This window comes from Triturus cristatus, chromosome 1_2 (assembly GCF_964204655.1).
Source record: "Triturus cristatus chromosome 1_2, aTriCri1.1, whole genome shotgun sequence".
Classification (NCBI taxonomy): Eukaryota; Metazoa; Chordata; class Amphibia; order Caudata; family Salamandridae; genus Triturus; species Triturus cristatus.
Window position 1 is genome coordinate 870,160,888 of NC_140580.1, and position 23,005 is coordinate 870,183,892.

Sequence of the window (23,005 nt, forward strand, 5' to 3'; positions counted from 1 at the left end):
CAAAAATAGATTTAAACATGTCACAATTAAATAATTCATATTTACTATTTTTAAATGATTGTTTAACATTAGATTATATTTATTTATATTTTTAGCAATCTTCAATAATTTAAATAAATGTAACATTATTTAGTATAGGGTTTTATTTTAAGTCTCTACCTCCATTATTTTTGATGGAGAGTGTTACAGTACCAGCAGTTGGCCATGTGTGGTGTTAGACTTACCCCAGCCTTAAGCCAGGGTAATTCGCTACTGTTTTGAGTCCTTTTTTGGGTTCTCTGTAGTAACTTTAAAAAGTGTAATTTGAAATAGCAATGGACTTATTCTTTAGTGGGTGAGTGCATGTCCCTGTCTAAACCCCTCCGTATCCTTAAACCCCTCCATACTCCTTCCTAAACCCCTTGCATTTAGCAGTAAGTTTACCCCTTTTTGAAGCCCCTTCTTTTGCCCCTCCAACATTTACTACTATGTAGTTAGCTTACATGTGTTCAGATCTTCCCATAGAAAAGATAGGGGAGATGGAGGAGGAGATTTACACTTGTAGGTTTATGAGTAGGATTTTGTACTACTAAACGTACTACAGAACACAGTTTGTAAATAGGCCCCAATATATGGCACGAGAAATGTATGAGACATTGAAGCATAATAGCAAGGAGCAACCAGAGGAAACCTAAGAAAGGTATACGTTCAGAAGCAAAATTTCCAACAAACTCTGGGTCATATTTATCATTTATTCATGCAATGCAGAAAGACAACTTGCTATGGTGCGTAAAAGGGAGTACGCAGGAATACACCATATCTTGATAGATTCCTGCTCTCTTTTTGCGCTGGTGCACTTTTAGCTACCTGGTGCCATATAATGCAGACACCCTTGCATCATAGTGCAATGGTGCCAACATTGCAGTCAGGACTGTTTTTGTGCAGGAAGGGGCAACTAACACTAGAGACTGAAAGGTGTACGTGAGTACACAGGCCCAATAATCAGGAACTTCATAAGACTACATTCACATAACAAAACTTTCTCAAAGTTCTGGGTAACATTGGAGAAGCAACTTCTGTTGCACACAAATCATTTATTTCATTTTTTGAATCAGCTATTGATAGTGAATGCTCTTGCTAATTAATTAAAATCTAATTCTGTCTAAAATAAAGGATAACATTTTAGGAACCATTTTCTATAAAATTAAATGGTTGGCTTTTACACTGAAGCGATGAATGTGAAAAGCCAAAGAGTTGTAAGATATTAGAGTTATGACTAACGTATTTAGTCCACTTTTTTGTGACTTTTTAGTGACTTGTGTAGGAGAGAAATATAAAACCACAGCATGTGACTGCAATGTTAGATTAGCCAGGCAGTCCAAGATGTCAATTTACCTCTGAGTTCTTGTGACACAGATTGAGCACGGTCTCCAACATTACTTTTCCTTAATTTTCATTGCCTTGTTTCTGTGTGATCGATGTGGCCATCAATGGCTAATCATTTTGTGAACACTTTCAATACTGCATACTCTTTAAAGTTGTTCAAAAGGTCCTTGATGATCTCAAACAAGGCACCTCTTATTTGCTTGTTTTTTTGTTTTTGGCATTTTCTCCCTAGGTGTGCTTGAGATGCCAGACCACGAGGACCGAGATGCCTTCAAGAAAGCTAAAACACTTTATAGATCTTGCATGAATGAAAGTAAGTCCTTGCACACTGTTTCCTCTTGATTTCCTGCAGCGGCGGTTGATTTTTTAAAGTGGTCAGGTGTAATGCGAGCATTCAAATATTGGGAACATTTTGAAAATATTTAGCAGATAGCGTTTTTAAGAACAGTTTTCACATAAATTTGCTCTGGTACCATAGACTTGGAGAGGGCATTCATAAAATATTGTAGTGCCTTCATGATGTACAGGTGTCGACCATATGCCAAAACTTACTCCTACTGTGCCTGAGCCAGCATTTTCTCATGGATGTCCCACATGTTTTGGGTACCCCTTATTTCAAGAATTACATAAGATATTTAAGTGTTAACATTTTGTCATTAACTTAATCCATACACCATGGGTACCATCCGTCAAAAATGTGCTCAAGGTCAGCATTTTGTCATGGATTCCTGCCTTCCCCTCCTCCAAGCCATGGTTATCCTCCCTACGACCAAGCATTATCTCAAGTATGTCAGCACCAGCATTTTGCTATGGGTGTTCCACATGCCAGGAACTAATTGCAGTGTGTCAGTAGCAGCATTTCGACATAGGTGCCCGATATACTACGAATTATGTTCAGTATGCCAGCACCAGCATTTTGCCATGATGGCCCTTTGTTCCAAGAATTTCATCTAATATTCCAGTTTCATCATTTTGCCACAGAATGCTCCATTTATTTATCAAGAAGTCACCCCAATGCACTTGTACCAATATTTTGCCACAGGTGCCCTTTAAGCTAAGAATTACCTCCAATATGCCAGCATTTTGCCATGGTTTCCTCTTATGCGAAGAATAACATCCATTATGCCGGCACCAGTATTTTTCCACAAATGTCCCCAAAGTCAAGAATTATATCTAATGTGACAATGCCAGAATTGAACCCTGCTGCCCCTTATTCCAAGAATTACCTCCAGTATTCCAGGGCCAGTGACAGATTCAGAAGTGGAGTGCACACACACTCTCATTCACTCACGTTCACTTATATTCACTCACTCTTAGACTCAATCACACAATAATTCTCATTTACTCACTGATGCTCCCTTATTCTTTCGCATTCACACTCTCTCAAGCAGCTTACACTCATTTTCACTCGCTCTATCATTCTCACGAACTCTTACTTTCACTCACTATTACAGTCTCACACTCTAATTCTCACTCTATTGTCATTTGCTGATTCTCACTCATTGTTCCACTGACTTTCACTAATTCATTCACTCCTCCTCCTCTCACTCACACACATTCTCACACACTGTCTCATTTATTCTCATTTAAATTTACTCCATCACTCTCAGTCACACTCACACTTACTCTTACTAACTCTCACTCTCGCATTCTAACATAGTCTCCTTTATTCTCACTCACTGACATTCATGCATTCTAACTCACATTTAAAGTGTCAGATATTCTCACTGACTCCTCTGTCAATCCTTCTCATATGCACACACAGACATACTCATGCATAGTCATGCTCACACACTCTCACGCATACACACACATATGTGCACACATTAAAAAAAATGTCAGATTTTTTTTCCACTGAGCTTCAGTTGCCCATAATGGCCCTCTTCAGCAACTGGTGCCCGGTAAACTCGTGGGGCAGCAATAGAGCTTCTTCCCACCTACCTCTGAAGCAGTAACCTGAATGCAGGAATCCTGCACAATTATGCATAGGTTCTAAGCTATCAGTGTCTTCCTTTTTTTCCCTCATCCTCTCCCATCTTCTTATCACAGAGTGGGGAACGGTCAGTGAGGCCCTAATTGACGGGTATCCCTGGGCACTGCAGTGCGTAAGCCTAAAGTGCCAAGGGCCACTTGTACCAGTGAAGCAGCAGCACACCACTTATGGGGAGGCCCTGGGTCATGTGAGGCTCCTGAGGATAGTACTTGGAATTCGCCAGCCTTGGAATACGTGTCATATAAAGCGATCTCAGGGGCATATGTGCAAGCCCCTATCGCCACCACAACGTCACCAATATTGACGTTGTGGTGGCGATAGGGCCATTGTTTGTTTATGTACAGGAAGGTGTCCCTTCCTGTACATAAACAAACTTTTTAAAAAATACCCTTTTGACACTTTCATGTGTGCTGCATGAAGCAGCACACATGAAAGTGACAAAATGGCATTTCTAGGATTGCATATGTGCAGGAAGGGACTCCTTCCTACACATAAACAATCCTCCCCTGCACGCATACACCCTTGCACTCTGGTGCAAGGGTGCCTGCGTTGGTGCTAAGTTGCTAAACTTAGCACCATCGCAGGGAGAAACGCAAGGCTGCACCACATTCTTGTAAATATGGTGCAGCCTTGCGTTTCAGAAGTGGAGGAGAGAGGCATTAAGCCGGGAAGGCTAACGCCTCTCTCCTCCACTTTATTGTACATATCCCCCTCACTGCCTCAAAGGTGGAAAAGCCTTGCGGGGCTTTATGCCTCCTTATTAGATGGTCAATGTGGTGAACTGAAGGCTGGGTCGAGTAATCTTTGCACCGTAAGCCACAGGTGATTATGGTTGCTTTTTTTGTATGCAGTTATTGGGACAAGTTCCTCAGGGACCCAGTAAGAGTATTTGCACAATGATCCAGGCGCGATGATACCATGGTGAGGACTAAGACAATGTCGCAGGAATCCAGTTTGACCGCCAGCAGCAACACAACTTTCCTAAGAAGTTTTAAGGCATGGGATGGGCAGTCTTTCAGAGGGGCCCCTGCTAGAGCCACCTCTGTTCTGCAGAGAGTCGTGACTTGATGACCTTAAATCATTCTGATTGTTTTACATACTGTTTTCCTTTCATTTATTTTGAATGTGGGTGATGTGTTAGAGACTATGACAGACATTTTGCAGAGAAATGTTGTGTTTATGTTTCATGCAACATCCATAAAAAAAGTTTCTTTTAGATTAAAACAGGACCTCATATATGAGAAATGGGAGGATGTCACAAAGATTATTTTTAGTAATATAGGTGAACTGAGGATACACAAAATTGAAAACACACGTTCCCATCCCTGAATATTAGGTGTAAACATATTTATAATTTGGACGAGTGTGCCTGTGCACTGTCAGTGACCTAGCTAAAGAGGACATGAAAGAGCTGGATTGGATAGTAAATTCAAACGTGTTCCGATAACGGGCCCCAAAAATATGTTTAGACCAGGCGCTCATTGGTGGCTCCTCCACTAAGGCGGAGGAGCATTGCCCCACTGCCAGAAGCAGCAAAGAAAGGGAAAAATAAAATGTTAATACAGAATAATATTATCATTTTATTTTTTTCCTCCTGCTGCAGCAGTGCATGAGGGGTTGGGGCGGAGCTGCAAGGGAGAACACTCCTGTGCACAGTGAATGTTTGGGTGCCCTCTCAGGCCTCCCAAAACAGGCATGCACACTTCCCTGGTCTCCATGCAGGCTGCATTACAGCCTTCATGGAGAACATGCCGACCCCTCCAGTGTCTGGCTTGTCACGGCGCTCACACCAATCACAACGCTGCATTGCAGCATTGTAATTGGCTTAGGGGTGGGAGCCTGGCAGGAAACAGCGTTTACAACACTGTCATTACTTCGCAGTACTAATACAACGCGGTTGTTACAACGATCGCATTGTTAGTACTCAATGCATTTACATCGCAAGTCATTACAACAACTTGCTGTAGGGGGTGCTGAGGTATTGGAAATTAATTCCAACAACTTCCCTACTGTTGCGCAAACTTGAGTAGGAATAGTAAATAATACTATTCCTAAGTTCAGCGCGCCCCCTACTGCAAGCCGCTGTAACGACTTGCGATGTAACTACATCGCGTACTAACAACGCAGTTGTTGAAACGAACACGTTGTAAAAGCACGCAATATAATGTGCTATATACGAGCCTGCCTGCTTCCTGTTCCAACCTGGAGTTGGACACAAGCGAGCAGGAGAGAAGTCGCAGGACCCAAGGTAAGTTTTTTTTCTTTCAAGCAGCCTGCGACCCCCCCCCCGCACCCACATCCCACCCCCGAGCCATGCTGGCCGCCCCAGCCAGGGCACCCAAAATACTTAAGATGTCCCTGCAACTTTCATAAGTTACTCAAGGAGACAATACATGGTTTCCATAGCAGGAACTTTTTTGCCCCAAAGTAAAATGCAATAATGTGTTTCCACCACGTAGCACTACCAATGTTCTGCTCGTAAACAGTTTTAATGTGGTTGTTATCATTGGCACAAAGAAGGTCTGCAATCATACAAGCAATCTAGAAAAAAGCATGTGATAGGTTTTCTGTGTAGTCTGCCATATTTTGTTTCTCAAAAAGTCATGCACAGCTGCTGATGGGTAGTGGTGGTCCTCCATTGCCTGTTTAGGGGTGCAGCTTAATGTCAGCATGGGGGAAATGAATTGACATGCTCTGTTCACAAGTGACTTCAGGAACCTGAGTAAACCAAGTCAGGTGGAATCGAGGAAGTCCCCTAGAGATGTAACCCACACATTTATGTATGGCTCATTAAATAAAGTGTAGGGTGGTAATTGTGAGCAGATTGTCTTCCACAGAATTCAGATGTTTGTGATTGTCTTGTTTTATTAGGTTATTATTTTGAAGAAGCCTCTTGAATATGTTGGCACAATACAAAAGCAAAAATAAACTAGCTCTTATGATCCATGAAAATGTGAAAAGAAAACGTAAAAGTCATTTTATGTGTTTTAAATCACATGTATTGATTCCATGCACTAAGGGGTATCAGTTGTTCACAAGCATTTGCAATGCAATAGGTCTCGTCTTTGGGACATTATAAGTGTTTAGCCGTGCAGCACATTATCCTGGGTTTTGTGCACACAGGGACTGAAGAGCTATACAATTACTACACACTGGGTCCTCCAGTGTGATTCAGGAATACATGCTTGCCTTAGAAAACATTCAGACATATTCCAAGGCTTTTTAATGCACAGACAGAAAGACAAGTGCCTCAATGTACACGAACAGCACTATAACATTGTGTGTGCGACTGCAAAGTACTAGGAAGGTACATATTATAAAACCATGTACCTTCCCTCTTCTGCGTCACTTTGGATCGTTGAAGCAACAAAAAGGCAGTAAAAGCTCCAACTCAACCCACACAGAAGAGTTATTATATAGGCTTATCATAGGCCACGATGCAGTTTTATGGCATCTGCGTTTCATGGATAAATTGGCAACACAAACAAAATCCAGCTTTGAAGATGGCGCTCTGTGTTGAACGAGAATTCTAAAAGCAGTAAATATGTATCTCCTACCAAAAAGTAAAATGTGCAAACAAACAAAGTTTTACCGCTTTGGAAGCCACAGTTGTAGGACTGGAGCTGAGGTTCCGACAAATTGTAACAGAGACTCAAATCAAGGGAACAAAGCTAAATAAAAAACAAAACGATGTGTTCCCCTAAAGAAAGTGTACATACCCTGAAAGGAGGCAGATGATAAAGTTAACAGGTCAATGTGCATTGAGCCAGGTATATTTATTTGTTTTGAACATATCGAAAAACAGTATGTATTTATCCACCCCAAAACACATCAGAAAGCAAATGAAGTATTCCCGCCTCGCCAAGCCACCGTTGTATGGCATTTGTCGTTCGTGGGAAGACTTGAAACACAGACGTATTTTAGTTGTGAAGAAGGTGCTTCATGTTATTTTAGGGGGAGCATAAATGTGTATAAAATGTGGTTAATGGAACAAAGCGAAGATAACGATGCAGTCCCTTAAAGCAATCCTGCAGATATTGAAAGGAAGCTGACGTCAAAGCACATTAAGGCCATTTACCTTTATTTAAATTGGAATTTCGTCATATGGAGCAAAGTTATTATGTGACCAGTTGAGAATTTGTGTTGTCTACATTCTATTTAAAAAAGTAGTGGAGTTGCTTAATAAACAAAAAAACAATTAATAGGGATTCCAAAAACATTGTGTTTAATACATTGGTGAATATTTTGGTTCTGTACGTTATGCTTTTAAAGTTATTTTCTTTAAATCATATATATATATATATATATTTTGGTTGGTTCCTGCACTTGCTCGCTGTACGCCTAAACGAAGGGCACGTCGTCACGAGGATTTTGCAGGAAAATCCAATCAATTGCAACAATCCTTGCACAAGGAAGACAACGCCATGTGCTATTAAACTATGTTTATTGATCAAACTGTCATGGGTCCAATGTATGGCGATATGGTGCTTAGACAAGGCCCAGAAGAGCAAATTTATATCTCATGCTCATTCATTTCTTAGAGGTCGGGAGCAAGCCTAGTCAGCATTGCTTAACTGATGCCTCTAGCACACCCCTGTAGCTGTTCATAGTATATTCAGCACTCCTTGACAATATATTTGTAGGTGGTTCCAAGTCCAGGTCATGTGTATGAATGTTGCCGGGCCAACCCAGACTCTGGGGCATGCTGAGGAGTGCTCCGCATTAAAACATGGCAACCTTTGAGGCATAAATGCGTACAATACAGGTAGAAAAACTGGCTAAGCTTTAATCTTGCGTTGCTGGTTATCTCATGAACTTGTGCGAATGTCCAAGGATGAGTGGAGATGGTAAGTCTGCCATCCATCTGTCTTGCATTTTTGACACCTTGACTGTGCGATCTTCCTTCAAGTCTATATAGATGCAGGACGTCAGTCCTCTGGTGGTGGAACCCAGGTCAAGCAGCAACGCTAAGGTCCATGTCTCCTCCGGCTCTTCCGGAAACGAGGTCCATATATCACAAACTGTGCGTGATAATTTTGCATATTGTAGGAAATATCCATCCGGCACTTGGAACCACTCCTTCACCTCGTCGAAGGATAAAAAGGTCCCCTTCACGTACATATCTCCAGCTATCGAGCATGCCCCCTTCATACCATTTTGTGAGATCCATGACTGACTGGATCAGGGGAAAGCCCTGTAGCCACTGGAGGGGGAGCGATTGAGCTTATCGGGCTCTGCGGATAACCAGGGTAACAGCCTGCTCCCAATCCTCTGCAACCTAACGGATTACAAACGGGCACTCCGCAGGAGTCCGGGGGCCCATCATAAGGTATCTCGGCAATTTCATCCTGTTGCCCCAATCCACCAGCAATGCCTTCAATGCAGCAGCCCCGCAACGTAATAGAGTCTGAAGTCCGCGAGTCCCAGGCTCCCCGAATCAATATCCAACTAGAGTATCTCTAGTTTTACCCTGCTGCATCCTCCGGCCCACACCAGCGAGACCAGGAGACTGTTCAATGCGTCAAACATGGATTTAAGGGTACAGCAGAAGTAGTTCTGGAGGTTGTAAGGACAACGAGGGAGCATAACCATCCTCGCCAGGGCCAATTGTCCCACAACCGAGAGGGGGAGTCTGTTCCAGAACCAGATCGATTCCCTCCGACCCACAATGACTCCTGAAAATTACCACACTCCCAGCCAATCCCTACAGTGGGAAGATCCATTACGTTCCTCGTGACAAGGCTGCCAGAGGAAATATGACTGACTTCCGGGGGTTAAGATGTAGACCTGCGATTGTTCCTAAAGACGCCAATATTTCAAGGAGTGCAGATACTGCCTCCTCTGTTTGGTAAATGTAGAGAAGTGCATCGTCCACATACAATGAGATTACATGGGTGCAACCATGGACAGTGATGGCCCACTGGGTCATATCCCGCCGCAGCCAGATCACCAATGGTTCCATCGCCAGAGTGAAAAGAAGTGGGGACAATGGATAAACCTGCCTTGTGTCTCTCTCTATATACAGTCTTTCCGACATCAGCCTGCTATTACGGACCTGAGCCCTCAGTTGGCAATAGAGGAAGCTGACACATGATATTGACTCAAGCCCCATCCCCATTCTCCTCAGGACCTCCCACCGCAGGGTGTCAAACGCTTTCTCAATATCCTGTGCGATGACTGCCGTCCGGGTATCACTATTTGCCACCGAGTGCAGTACATGTGAGAGGTGACGTATATTCATATGGGTCCCTCTTCCCGGCATGAACCTGCATTGGTCCTCATGGACCAGGTGCATTACCACTCTGCCCAGACATGCGGCCAACACGTGGTAAGCAATTTGGCATCGACCCCCAACATCGACAAAGGTCTGTATGAGCCAAGGGTAGCATGCATCCATACCTGACTTTGGGAGCATAACAATCTGCACCTCTCTCATGGACTGTGGCAAAACTCCTATATGCTAGGCCTCTTCAAGGTCTCCAATAATCGAGGAGGTAAAAGGTCAGCGTATGTCTGGTAGAACTCTACTAGAAGGCCATCGGGTCCCGGGGACTTACAGCTGCCATACTCTGTGCCACCTCTTACAGTTCATCAAGTTGGATCGCTATGCCTAAATCAGTTGCCTGTTCCCCACTAAGGCGGGGAAGGGGCACATCATTCAGAAACCCCAAGACCTCGGTTGGAGTAACGCAAGGGTCGTCCTGATATATCACAGCCAGATGGTCACGTAGCAGGAAGTTAACCCTGGCCTGTGTAGTGACAGTGGTTCCATCTGGGCACCTAAGTGTCAGTACAAGCGGGGGAGGCCGCTTTCGCCTCAGCAGCCACGCCAACAGTCTGCCCAACTTTTCACCTTCCCTATGTATTACCTGGTGGTATTCTCGCCTGGTAAAGCAGTCCAGCCTGTTCCACACCACCTCAACTTGGCGCTGTGCCTGTAGTAATGATTTGTTTCGCGGCTCCGGCTCTTGTCTGCTATACTGCAGCCTGGCCAGCACATCCTCTGCCTCAGTGAGTTCCCTCTCCGTTTTTATTTTTTTTATTTTTTTTGTTTTACCCCTTTTTCTCAATATACACATTGTATTACATATCATACGTTTGTACATTTTCCAATCAATTTTTTAACATCCATAATTTTACATTGTCTGGTTTGAGATTTAAACAATACAAAATAACATAAAGCACAAATTAAGCAACAGGAAAAAAAAAAAAAAGGGAATTTGATAGAACCTATATTTCATATTATATAAGATTATCCTGCAATGCCATACTCTCTTTCCATTTCGCTATTGGTTCCCAGATTTTTAACCCTAGCCTTCTTCCCCTTTTTCCCTTACGTGCATATATTGCTTTCTCAAGGTTGTAGCTAGCTAATAAATTTGCCAGCCATATTTGCATTCCCGGGGGTATCTTATCTAACCATGCTCTTGCTATTGTCAGTCTCAAAACTGCGGTGGCCATAAACATAAATTCCTTGTGTTCAGGTCCGTCCTGATTGTCTCTCCCGAACAGGATCCTCATAGGTGACAATTTTGTTCGTATACCGAGTGTATTACCAAGAAAATCTTCTACATTTTTAATCAAGGTATACAGCTGGGGGCAGGTAGCAAACATATGAATTATATCTGCGTCCCCTGCATTACATCGGGGGCAGGTGGTGCCAGTGGAGCCTCCCCACTTAGCTATTCTAGCGGGGGTGTGATACAATGAAAATAGAGTCTTGTAGTGCTGCGATTGCAGGGGACCCGAACATAAAATATTACGACCCATGTCCAAGGATTCTTGAAAGCTTCCAGGCTCCACCCCCAGTTTTTCGACCCACTTATTACTAACTTTTTCCATATCATCTATCTTCCCTTTTGCTAGACATGCATAGAAGGATCTAATTGTACAGTCCCCTCCTATTTTTATTTTCTCCAGTACTTCATTACTGTTAAACCCTACGCTACCACCCTGCTTACTACAAAGAAAACTCCTTACCTGTAGGTATTTAAAGAAGTCCTTTCTCTCAATACCATACTTGAGGGTGAGGTCTACAAACTGGACTATCCCCTCCTCATCCATTAAATCTCCAATCTGTGCTATCCCTTTTTGAGTCCATCTCGCCATTGTCGAATCAGCAAATACTTCTGCAGGGAAGGATTTATTCTTATAAAGCCTGACATATCTATTATATCTTCCCAGTCCCATTTTTTTTTAGGAAGGCATTCCAAATCCTATATGCTGCCACTACAGTCTTGAATCTGGTCCTTTTATGGTATCCAAACTCAACTCTGTTTAAGAAGTTATTTTCTGCCTCTGCCCCCAATACTATAGAGTAGACTTCCGTGGACATGGTCGTAACCCCTGTGTCGAGTCCCCCACCCCCAATTAGCCCCTGCATATACTGTAATGCTGCAGCCATTTGATATAGCCTAAAATCAGGGGCCCCCCATCCCCCTCTTTCTCTTGGGAGAGTCATATACCTGTAAGCCCGCCTGGTTTTCCCATGCGCCCAGATAAACCTGTTCAGTACTCTCTCTAGCAGATTAAACCACTTAACTTCAAAAACCAAAGGGATAGAGCGAAAGAAATATAAAAATTTGGGCAAAATCAACATTTTAATCACGTTAGTACACCCCATAAGAGAGAGATGTAAATTGTTCATCCTCTCCAGGTCTCTCTTCACCTTATCGATCAGAGGGGTCAAATTCATTTCTACAATCTTATCCAGGACCGCCATTAATGACACCCCTAAATACACTGCTGAATTAACCACCCTATCATCCTTACATATAGTATACCTGTTTTTTATAATCTGCGTTTTTAATCTGTTTAGACTATACCCCGATATCTGTCCAAACACCTGGGCCTCTGTCTCAACCTCCTTTATAGCTAGAGTGGGGTACGGGGTTAGAATAGCTACATCGTCTGCATAGGCCAAGGTCTTCACCGTGCAGCTGTTTACCCTCATTGGTGGTATCTCTTGATTAGCTTCGAGTCGTCGCAGTAGCGGTTCGAGATATAGCGCAAAAAGGAGGGGAGAGGAGGGACATCCCTGCCTGGTCCCCCTAGCAATTTTTACTGTATCTGACAGCCCTCCATTCACTCTAATTCTCGCTGTTGGGATGCTATAGAGTACCCGTATAGCTTTTATAAAAGGTTCCCCCATCCCACACCACCTCATGACCTGCCAAAGGTAATCCCAGGAGACCCTGTCGAATGCCTTCTCAGCGTCTAAAAAAAGTGCTGCGACAGGATCCCCTAGGATACCTGCAGAGTCGAACAAAGTAACAACGGTCCTAACATGCTGCGTTGTCCCTTTTCCAGGAATAAATCCATGCTGTATGGGGGTTACCAGCTGCTCGATGATCCCTGCCAGCCTCTTTGCTAAGATTATAGAGTATATTTTAATATCAGAATTCATTAATGTGATTGGTCTGTATGACCCTGGTACTTCTGGCGGCTTCCCCTTTTTCAAAATTACAATTATATCAGCCCCTCCCCATGATTCCGGACTGGATTCCCCTAATTGCGCTTGTTGCATTATTAGGAACATATCTGCCAAAAGCACATTTTTAAATATTTGGTAAAATTCAACCGGAATTTGGTCTGGCCCTGCTGCTTTACCAGCTGGTAAACTACCGAGGGCCACGTTAAGTTCTTCCAACTGTAGGGGTCCATCTAATATCTCCCTATCTTCTTCGGACATTATCGGTGGAGAAATATTTCTCAAGTATTTTTCAACCTCTAGTAAGCTCACTGGGTCCTCTGGGGTATACAGATCTGCGTAGAACTTTCTAAACACTTCCCTTATTAGATTAGGATCCATAACCATGTTCCCATATGCATCCCTAATTTCTTTTATTCCCGCTGCAGCCGCTCTCTGCCTGGTTCTAATTGCCAGCACTCGCCCCACCTTCTCACTAAGTTCATACGTCTTTTCCTTCTTTGTCAGGAAATTATCTGCAGCTTGCCTAGCCAACCCTTCCACCGCTTCAGCTTTTAGAGCTATAATTTTAAGCAGGTATTCTTCTAAAGGTGGATTTTGTGCTATGGCCCTACTTAAATTTCCTTCCTCTTTTAATAGTCTCTGCCCAACCTGCTCTCTCTTATCTCTTTCTCTCTTTTGTCTTCCCAAAACAAAACTAATTGTTTCTCCCCGTGCTCCTGCCTTGAAAGTGTCCCAAACCACTCCTGGAGCTGCTGTCCCCCTATTAATATCCCAAAAACATTTAATCAAGGCTGTCATGTGCTCCCTATATACAGGATCCTTTAACAGGCCTCTCTCGAAGGTCCACTGTGAGGGTGTTCTTGGTGTTTAGCTAATTTTAAGAGTGAGAATCACCGGACTGTGGTCTGAAATCACCCTAGGTAGCTTCTCCACTTGCGACCCAGAGAGTAGACAATTAGATATCAAAAAGTAATCAAGCCTAACCATTACTTTATGTGGGGCGGAGAAGAAGGTGCTTCCATCTAAATGGGGATGTAACTTTACCCATGGATCCACCAGGGCATTGTGTGTGACCATAGCAGCTAATGCCCTAAATACTTTCCTCTTTCTACCCCGGTATATCGCATCTGGACGTGTAAATGAGCTCTCTAGATCATGAATGTTAAAATCTCCACAGCATACTATGGGCTCAGGCTACTGGGCTAGCTCTATATCAAGGAACTGAAATACATCTGGATCGTCTTCCGTAGATCCATAAATTGTAACAAGAGTTATTTTCTGACCCCTAAAGCATACTTCCAGAATAACCCATCTACCCCATTGATCTTCCTTCTTCTTCCCTACAGCCACATCCCTTTGCCTACCCAAGACTGCTACCCCTCTAGTCCTAGTCCCCTGTTTAGTACTTGCCAACACCTTAAACCCTAGTTGCTCCAAAAGGTATGTCTTACTCGATTCTATATGAGTCTCTTGTAGGCATATCAAGTCCAATCGCATAGTTTTTAGGTACGCTGCAACTCTCATCCTCTTACTCGACTCATTGAGACCGCATACATTAATTGATGCTATCCTGCACGCCATATCGCTGATATTCGTAAATGCAACCAAAAATGAACATTATTTACCATCATCAAACCAGTTTGTGTACATCCAGTGTTTCCTACATAAGTAACAATGTGCCAAATCTTATAGTATAACAAAAAAAATTGTTGCTGTTTCCCCCCCCTGCATCCACCCCCTCCCTCTCCCCCCCTGCACTACCCTCCCCGCCCCCCTCCCCTTTACAGGCAAATAGGTCAGTGACCTATGTGTGCCCGCCTTAGGTTGTGCAAGTCGCATCCCTCTCCCGCTAAGTGCCTTAACTATGCTGTGTTACCCTTTTATCCCTAGCCCTTTTGTCTATGTTCAGGTGACACTTTTATGTGTGCAGATACCCATGTCTCCTAACCCCCTTCTGCTTCCTCATTTCCCCCAAGAAAAGCTCGGCTTTAATCTCAGAGGTGAACATCCAGATTTTTCCCCTCACAACCACTTTAAGCCTAGCAGGGTACAGTAAATATGCTTCCAAGCCTAAGGCTTGAAAGGGAGCGATCATCTGCCTTAACTTCCATCTCCTCTCTACGGTAAAATGACAGAAGTCAGGCCTGGCAAAGAAAGTGTTACCATCAAAAGTCCTTCTGCCATCTTGCCTTGCCTTACTCATAATCTCCTCCCTGAGCAAGAAGTTCCCAACGTAGACTAATATTGCCCTTGGCTGTATTTCTGTTTCCCACTGCCACTGGGATTCTGGAAAGGTTCCCTTCAAGAGATTTATCACAAATTGTCTAACGTCCTGTCCTTCTGACCCCTCCGCCACACCCAGCAATCTGACATTGTTCCTCCTCTGTCTATTTTCAAAATCCTCCATCTTCCAGCGCATATCCTCAGCCATTTTTTCCTGCTCTGTCTTAAATGATTGCCAGCTCCCAACATCATCTTCAAGTTTGCCGGTGCGCTCCTCAACCTCTGTTACACGATCCACAAGTTCATCATATAGTTTATTAACCTTCCTTAAGCTGCTCTGAATTTTCTTTGATGCCTGTCTCGCTCTGCGACTTTCTGCCCTTGCTTCACTTTGCATCTGCTTAAGAGTGGTAAACAGAGTATGAAAGGGATCCCGTTGGGGAGGGGTAGAGCCAGCTGCCGCCCCCTCAGCAATATTGCCGGGATTATCATCCTCCTGGTATACTTGCGAGGTCGCAGAATAATCCCACAATAGCCGTTTCTCTGAATCAGGGTTCTGTCTCCTTAAATTTGCATGTCTTTTCTTCATTGTGTATTCTTTCCCTGATGTACTGGTACCTGACTCAGTACCTTCCTGATCATCCTGGTCATCCTCCTCTGTATTAGACTCTAATGAAAGTACTGACCCCGAGTCTTCATTTACCGAATAAAATTCTCCTTCCCCTTCTAGAGAGGTACAGTCCCCTCCCCCCTGAGGGTGCTTGCCAGTGTTTGATTCCCCTAAGAAGTTCTGATTTGCTAAGCTGTCCCTGCTGCCCCAGGTGCCGATCATTTTCTTAGAGGCATTCATCTCTTCTTCCACAAGCATTAGAGCTCCCAGCATGTCAGCAGTCGTGCCTCCCGTATTCCTCATACCAGTAGCCAGGCCCCCTCTGGGCTCCCCTTTACCTCCACTTTTAGTCTCATTTTGTTGCTCACCTCCAGCGTTTAATCCGCCTGCCGCATGTATCTGCGCTTCTGCAGTGTTCTGTTTCACTTTCGGCGCTGGCTCCACTTGTTGCCTAGCAGCCAGACTCTCTGAGCCTTCGCCGTCAATTACGTCCTCGAGGACGTTTCCCGAGGCCAGAATGACAGCGTCGTCAGTTTCACAGAGGGGATCTGGTATCTGGTGTCTCGAGGATCTTCACTGACAGGATCTCTGTCATGGTAGGTTGCCGCATTCCCGTGTCCCGATTCCTGTTTTCGTCTCCTTTCCCGGGGTTGACTTTGTTCGCGTTGCGGACATCCCCTGTACTTCCACTGCTATTTTTAGCAACCACGCTCGGTTTCCGCGTATCTCCTTTCTTTACTTTCTCCGGCAGAGGGGGGGGAAATACTTTCCTGATCGCGCCGGTGTTCTTCCCTGCGGGAGTGTCTCTTTTTAGACTAGCAGTTGTTCCTGTCTTCGCTGCTGCTGGAGGGTCCGATATCTTTTTTCCCTTCTCACTCGCCTTCTCTTGATTTACAGCGCGGGCGGGTATTTTAGGAGCCATGGGATGTCCGTCTAGGAATCTCGTGATTGCTTTCTTAACTCGGATCCAATCCTGTCCGATCCGAAGCGCTTGCTTCTTGATGTGCTGAGCTTTGGATATCCCTTTATGCCACCATCGTACGATCTCCATCAGGGGTAATTTTCACGGATAGCACAGCATCTTACTCAGCAATTCATTCATCCGGTGCGGGAGAGGGGGAGGATGCGACCTCTCAGCACAACGTTGCAGCGGCCATCTTGCCTCTCCGTGGCAACCTCACCGGCCACTCCCACAGAGGTTCCTAGCCGGGCTGGGACAAAATTTCTCCCGATCATACGATTCCGTTGCCAGTGAGTTCCCTCTCCGGATGTTGCCATGTACCCCCAATTTTAGACAGCCATTGCCCTCCGGTCACCACGTTTAAGGTATCCCACTCCACTCCCCTAATGGAAGTGGACAACCAATTGGTGTAGAAAAATTCCACGATGACCCCCCAAAGCTCCTTCCAGAACACTGCATCGGGGAGGGTCTCTGGACACAGGTGCCATAATGGGACCTTTGGCCTGCTGCAGTCTATCCCCCATTCCAGTAGCACCGGGGCATGCTCGAACAAAAATCGGCCCAAAAAATGAGTCTGCACTGCTGCTACAGGGGCCATATGTCTACAGAGTGCAGGCGGACCATCACGTCCGGCAGAGCTGCCAACATATTGGGCTTAAATTGCAGCCTTGGGGAATGTCTATCCAGATTGCCATCAAGCACACAAATAAAATCTCCTGCCCATGTTATCGGCACCCCCATGTACGGGAACAGCATCTTCTCTAGATCCAGGTAAAACTCTCCATCGTCTACATTCAGGGTATTTACAAACATCAGACAGGCCTCCACACCATCCATCGTGCCATGCACCACCACATACGTCCCCTCAATATCTGCTGTGTAGCCATGTACTTGGAATGGGAATTGCGGGGCCACCCAAATCAATGCCCCCTCCGGCATACGTGGAATAAGTGACTGAGAACATCTGTCCCCTCCATTTCCTATGTAGCTTCTGAGTTTCGCTGTCTGACAGGTGTGTATCCTACAACAACGCCATGTGGGCCCCGTCTACATAAGTAGATCTGTACACTGTTGCGGTACACAAAAGAATTGAGCCCCCGCACATTCCACGTTTCAAATTTAAGTTTCCCCATCTCTCATAAACAGGGGTCACCCCCGCTCCATCTGCCCACCGCTGGGCCACCATCACTGCCATCAAATAACATAAGATTAAAACTGAATCCCCACTCCATCCGGGTTAACACAGCTGAAAAACAAGTCATGCATCCCCAATCATTTCCGACTCCCTCGATATCCTCGTATGTCCCCAGTCCCCAATGACACACATAAACCATCCCTGCACACCCAACCATGGTGAAGGATGAACAAGAAATCACAGTTTGGAGGAAATATGAAACAGCACCAGATAGCATCCAGACACTCAATAGACAGCAAACTGCGCTAACCAACATGGTCCCATGCACTTTACAATCAGCCCTCGAAAAAAGCTTAGCGCCAGGTTGGGCTGGTGTGCGGTGCGGTCACAATGTGAGTCGCCCCAACAATACCCTCCCAGACTCAGCCACCACGGCCCCCACATACAGGCATACATCCAAACAGTCAGCTGACATACTCTGTTGCAAAAGATATGGTGAGGAAAATAGAGGAAAGGAAGTGAAGATATGCAATGAACAAAAGAAGGAAATAGCAAGGAAGGATTGGGCATCCCATCGCCATTTAGTAGCGCTCATCCCAGTCACACCGTATGCTAACCGGGATCAACTGCCCCCAGCGCAGAATTTTTTAGTATTCAACTTGACTTCCTGCCTCCAAGGCTGGGCACAGGGCTCATCCCTCCAGCAAGCAATCACCCATACATATGGATCACCAGTCTACACTCCCCATACTGGTATCAGAGTTGGAAGCAGTGACTTTTTCCACCAGGGTTCTCGAAGCCTCACGCTCGGCATTCTGCAACGGCAGATCTACTCTGAGCAACCATCTGTCCTCTTTACTGGAAACTGGATGTTCCATGTCCAGGGAACCATCTTGGTGTACCACCGTTCACTGCGTCGAACAGGAAGCTCGCCTCCCTCGTCTACCCCATCCTCCATCTTTCCATGACATTTTGATACCAGAGTTCCTTGCAGCCTCACCCTCCCGGTTTAGAGTTCTCCCTTAACCTCACACCTTCAACCAGTCCCATGAGGCCTCCAGGGATGTGAAGAAGTGGGCACGGTCCCAATCATGAATGACATTCAACTTAGCAGGATAAAGAAGCATATACTAGAGATACATCGCCCTCAATGTCTGCTTCACCCCTCCAAATGACACCCTCTGTTGCTGTACTAATCGAGTGTAGTCTAGAAAAATTCAGATTGTGTGATTTTCAAAAGTGGGGTCCCCATCTCAGCGGGCGGCTTCGAGGATGCAGTCATGGTCCCTGTAGTTGAGGACCTTCCCAATAAGGGCTCTCAGGGGGTGGCACTCGCAGGGGGTGGCGGTGCAAGGGCCTGATGTGCACATTCAATCACAAAGATTGTGGAGAGTTCCGCTGTGGGGAATGCTTCCTTATTCCAGTTCTCAAGAAAAAGTCCCAGGGTACCCCCTTCCGCCCCTCCTGATAATCCAACAAATTGAAGAATACTTCTTCGGGAGCGACCCTCTGCATCCTCAGCGTGGCATTCCAGAGCCACAGATTTAGTGGATAAGTCAATGAGAGACGCCTTCAGGGTCGAGACCGCATCCAGCAATTCAGCCACAGCCTGTTCGGTGGCAAGGGATCTTTCCGCTACAGTGCGAAAGTCAACTTGCAGAAGTCTGACGTCCAGGGACATCGCGTTGATTTTGGCCTGCATGGCTGCACAGCAGGCCTCTAAAGCTACAAGTATTTGGGTACCAGTACGGTCAGATTGTGGCTTTTCACCCCCTGGGAGCGACCCAAGGGGATGATCTGCCTGGGCTGTGTACTGAACTGTCTTCGTTTGTTGTGACCCTCTCTGTGGCCTTTCCTTAGCTATGACTATACTTTCTGAGTGGCAGCAGAGGGAAAATCGGATCCAATGACTCATGGATATTGCACCTCTATCTACACAGCACGACACATTGTGTAGGGGCCGGCTGCTCATCCGGGGGACCGACTCAGGAGAGTAATCGTAGAGTCCAGTGCAGCACACCGTGACTGTCCCTCAATGCTCGGCCTGTGGTCTCCAAAATCAGTTCAGTGCACCTACCGGCTTTCATGCAGCAACAACTCCGTTACGATTTTAGTGCAAAAATGCAGGGTCAGACAATCGGTCCAAATTGCAAGGATCGGAGCAATTTAGGCAAAGCCAGGTGGGGTATGTATAGTAGTATGCAATTAATAACTGCAATACGTCCCCGCTACCCCAACTGTCTCATGTCCACCATACCAGTCCGGTGGTATAGTTCCAACAGTAAGGAAGGGCCCCTCAACAGTAGCTCTCACCACAAGGAGCTCTGAGGATCAGCCATGCAATCACAGGTGAGACAGTTGGGGAAAAAAAAAATCCAAAGTCCATGGCCACCTCAGGCATGAACCCCTCCCTACCCCCTACAGTAGAGACCAAGGGTCTTTGTCCAGGTGATCTCTGCCCTCCTCTGGTCTCCAGTGGCGTTTGATGCTTCCGAAAGGGGGGCAGTGCCCACAGCGGCATCCCTTCAGCCGCAAACCGGAAACCCACAGCACTGCCCGCCCCTCGGGGGAAATCCCCTGGCTTCCCATCGGCCTCTACGGCCTCCACCAAGTCATGGCCCAGTCTGCCCACGCACTCCGCAGCCCCACAAGGCCCCTCTCTGCACTGTTCAATCACAGTGTCCGGGCAGGCAGTGTGCAGGCACCGCAACCCAGCAAAAATATGGCAGTCCCCTCTGCCCAGAGGTGTCCCTGCTGGGGGAGGTCTCTGTCCCAGTAAGCCTCTGGTGTACCTCCGTGGCATCGGGCTTCGTCGGCTAAACCCCGTTTCAGAAAACTCCCAGCCCACAGTCCACTCACGATCCGCCCTTGCCTCCAGCAAATTAGCCCCAGCACAGTACAGCCTCCACCATGGGGTCCAGCTGTGCCGATCACTACTGGCGCTTGCCCGGATCTGTCCGGGCCGCAGACTTCAGGAAATAGCAACTTCTATATTCCGAGCAGTCCAGCCTCCGACACAGGGCTCAGCTGGGTCGGTCACTGCTGGCGCGCGCCCGGATCCATCCAGGCTGTAGATCCCGGAAAGCAGCAAATTCGGTGTTCCCTGCTACACAACTCCTCTCCGCTCGACAGTGGTGTAACGAAACTTTAGGGGGCCCTCCTGCAAACTACATGGAGTGGGGCCCCCCACGCTCCGGACCCAGTAAGGAGCTCTCAGGCCAGTGCCACCGTGCACAGCAGGGCAGGAGTGGGACCCCAAAGCAGCCCTGGCAAATTTTGTCAGCATAGCCCCTATATAGTAAGCAGCGAGCAATTGCAGTGAGCGGGCCTGACCACTGCAAGGAGGACTCTGCAATGTTGGCACCACAGTTCATAATTATACGAATTAGTTTGTTGATATTTGTACTAGTCCAATTAACTTGAATTAAGTGATAAAGTGAAAGCCCTTTGCTTTCCGGATATGAAACGTCATACAGAAACACTTAACAGTTACTTGACTCTCAGCGTGCTTAATACGATTCGAATTTCAGAACACATGCTTCCTAACTAACCTCATTAACGTGAGCAGAGGAGGACGCTGGAGGACCTCTAAATGCGATACTGCGGGGCATGTTTACAAAACCCTAACGGCATGTGAGCGTCACTTTTAGTGACGTTCCTGTGGGGATGTGTTCTTCGCCTTATTTACAAGACAGCGTTACGCTGCCTTGTAAATAAGGCCCCCTTTCACACTACACTTAGCGTGAAAGGGGAGTACAATGGGTGTTGCGGTGGGCGTTCCACCACAACACCCATTGATTTTGACGCTGCCCCCTATTACAAGGGCAGCATAAATAGGAGGCAGCACCAAAATTAAGACCAGGGAAAACCTTGTCTTAAACAGGCGAAACAAGGAGAAATGCTTTATTTCTCCTCGTTTTTGCTGTTTCCATGTGTGCTGCTTTGTGCAACACACATAGAAATAGCAAAATGCCAATGATTGTTTATGTGAAGTAAGGGACACCTTCCTGCACATAAAGAATCTTTAAAAAAAAATACATTTTATAACTTCTATGTGTGCTGCATTAAGCAGCACACATAGAAGAGACAAACCGCCATTTAAAGATTGTTTATGTGCAGGAAATTTGCAAGGGTGTCTGTGTTGGCGCTAGGCTGCTAAATTTAGTGCCAGCGCATGGGGAAACACAGGGCTGCACCATATTGTTGTAAATATGGTGCAGCCCTGCGTTTCAGAAGTGGAGCCACGCTCCGCCACTTTGTTGTAAATATTCCCCGGGGTGGCAGGATTGTATTGTGCAGCACAGAGTTTGGCCCGACTCACTCGAGCCCCCTGGAGGCTGAAAGTGAATGGTGGCGGCCACCCATTCAGTCAAAATCAGCCTGCATCACAAAAACGACCCCACCACCCTTCCAGCCTCCCAGGGTAAGGTCCGGTACCTGCTACTGCCACTCCGGCGCTGGATGTGACTCTGAAGCAAGTGCTCCATCAGTGACGTCTGAGGTGATGTTCATCACAACACAAAAAATACAGAGCAGCAGCACAACTACTACTAAAGGTGGGCAAGCAACTCGAAGCTCGGGCCATATGCATGGCTCTGGCTCAACCTGAGGCCCTCCTGGTAGCATAAGGCAAAATGTACTGAGTTTTCATGTTGTTTTTGCCTTCCGTGTTCGCTATATCCTCTTGCACACAGAGTTAAAGGCAAAGCATCAATATTTGAGGTAAAACGGAACAAGAGACACCGATTTAGTCGCTGATTTGTACAAAGTGACTTCCCATCGGCCTCTACGGCCTCCACCAAGTCATGGCCCAGTCTGCCCACGCACTCAGCAGACCCACAAGCCCCTCTCTGCACTGTTCAATCACGGTGTCCGGGCAGGCAGTGTGCAGGCTTCGCAACCCAGCAAAAATATGACAGTCCCCTCTGCCCAGAGGTGTCCCTGCTGGGGGAGGTCTCTGTCCCAGTAAGCCTCTGGTGTACCTCCATGGCATCGGGCTCTGTCGGCTAATCCCCGTTTCAGAAAACTCCCAGCCCGCAGTCCACTCACGATCCGCCCTTGCCTCCAGCGAATTAGCCCCAGCACAGTACAGCCTCCACCATGGGGTCCAGCTGTGCCGATCACTACTGGAGCTTGCCTGGATCTGTCCGGGCCGCAGACTTCAGGAAACAGCAACTTCTATATTCCGAGCAGTCCAGCCTCCGACACAGGGCTCAGCTGGGTCGGTCACTGCTGGTGCGCGCCCGGATCCATCCAGGCTGTAGATCCCGGAAAGCAGCAAATTC

The 23,005-nt window shown here is 46.2% G+C and overlaps 1 protein-coding gene across 2 annotated transcripts in view; it reads left to right on the forward strand.

Annotated features, from left to right (window-relative positions):
• The window catches only part of MMEL1 (membrane metalloendopeptidase like 1), an 827,783-nt gene that overhangs the window by 548,014 nt on the left and 256,764 nt on the right, over nt 1-23,005 (forward strand). For both annotated transcript variants that reach the window (XM_085609192.1, XM_085609188.1), the window contains exon 5: nt 1,598-1,678. In XM_085609192.1, coding sequence (XP_085465318.1) covers nt 1,598-1,678 — 81 coding nt within the window. The remainder of the gene's footprint in view (nt 1-1,597; nt 1,679-23,005) is intronic.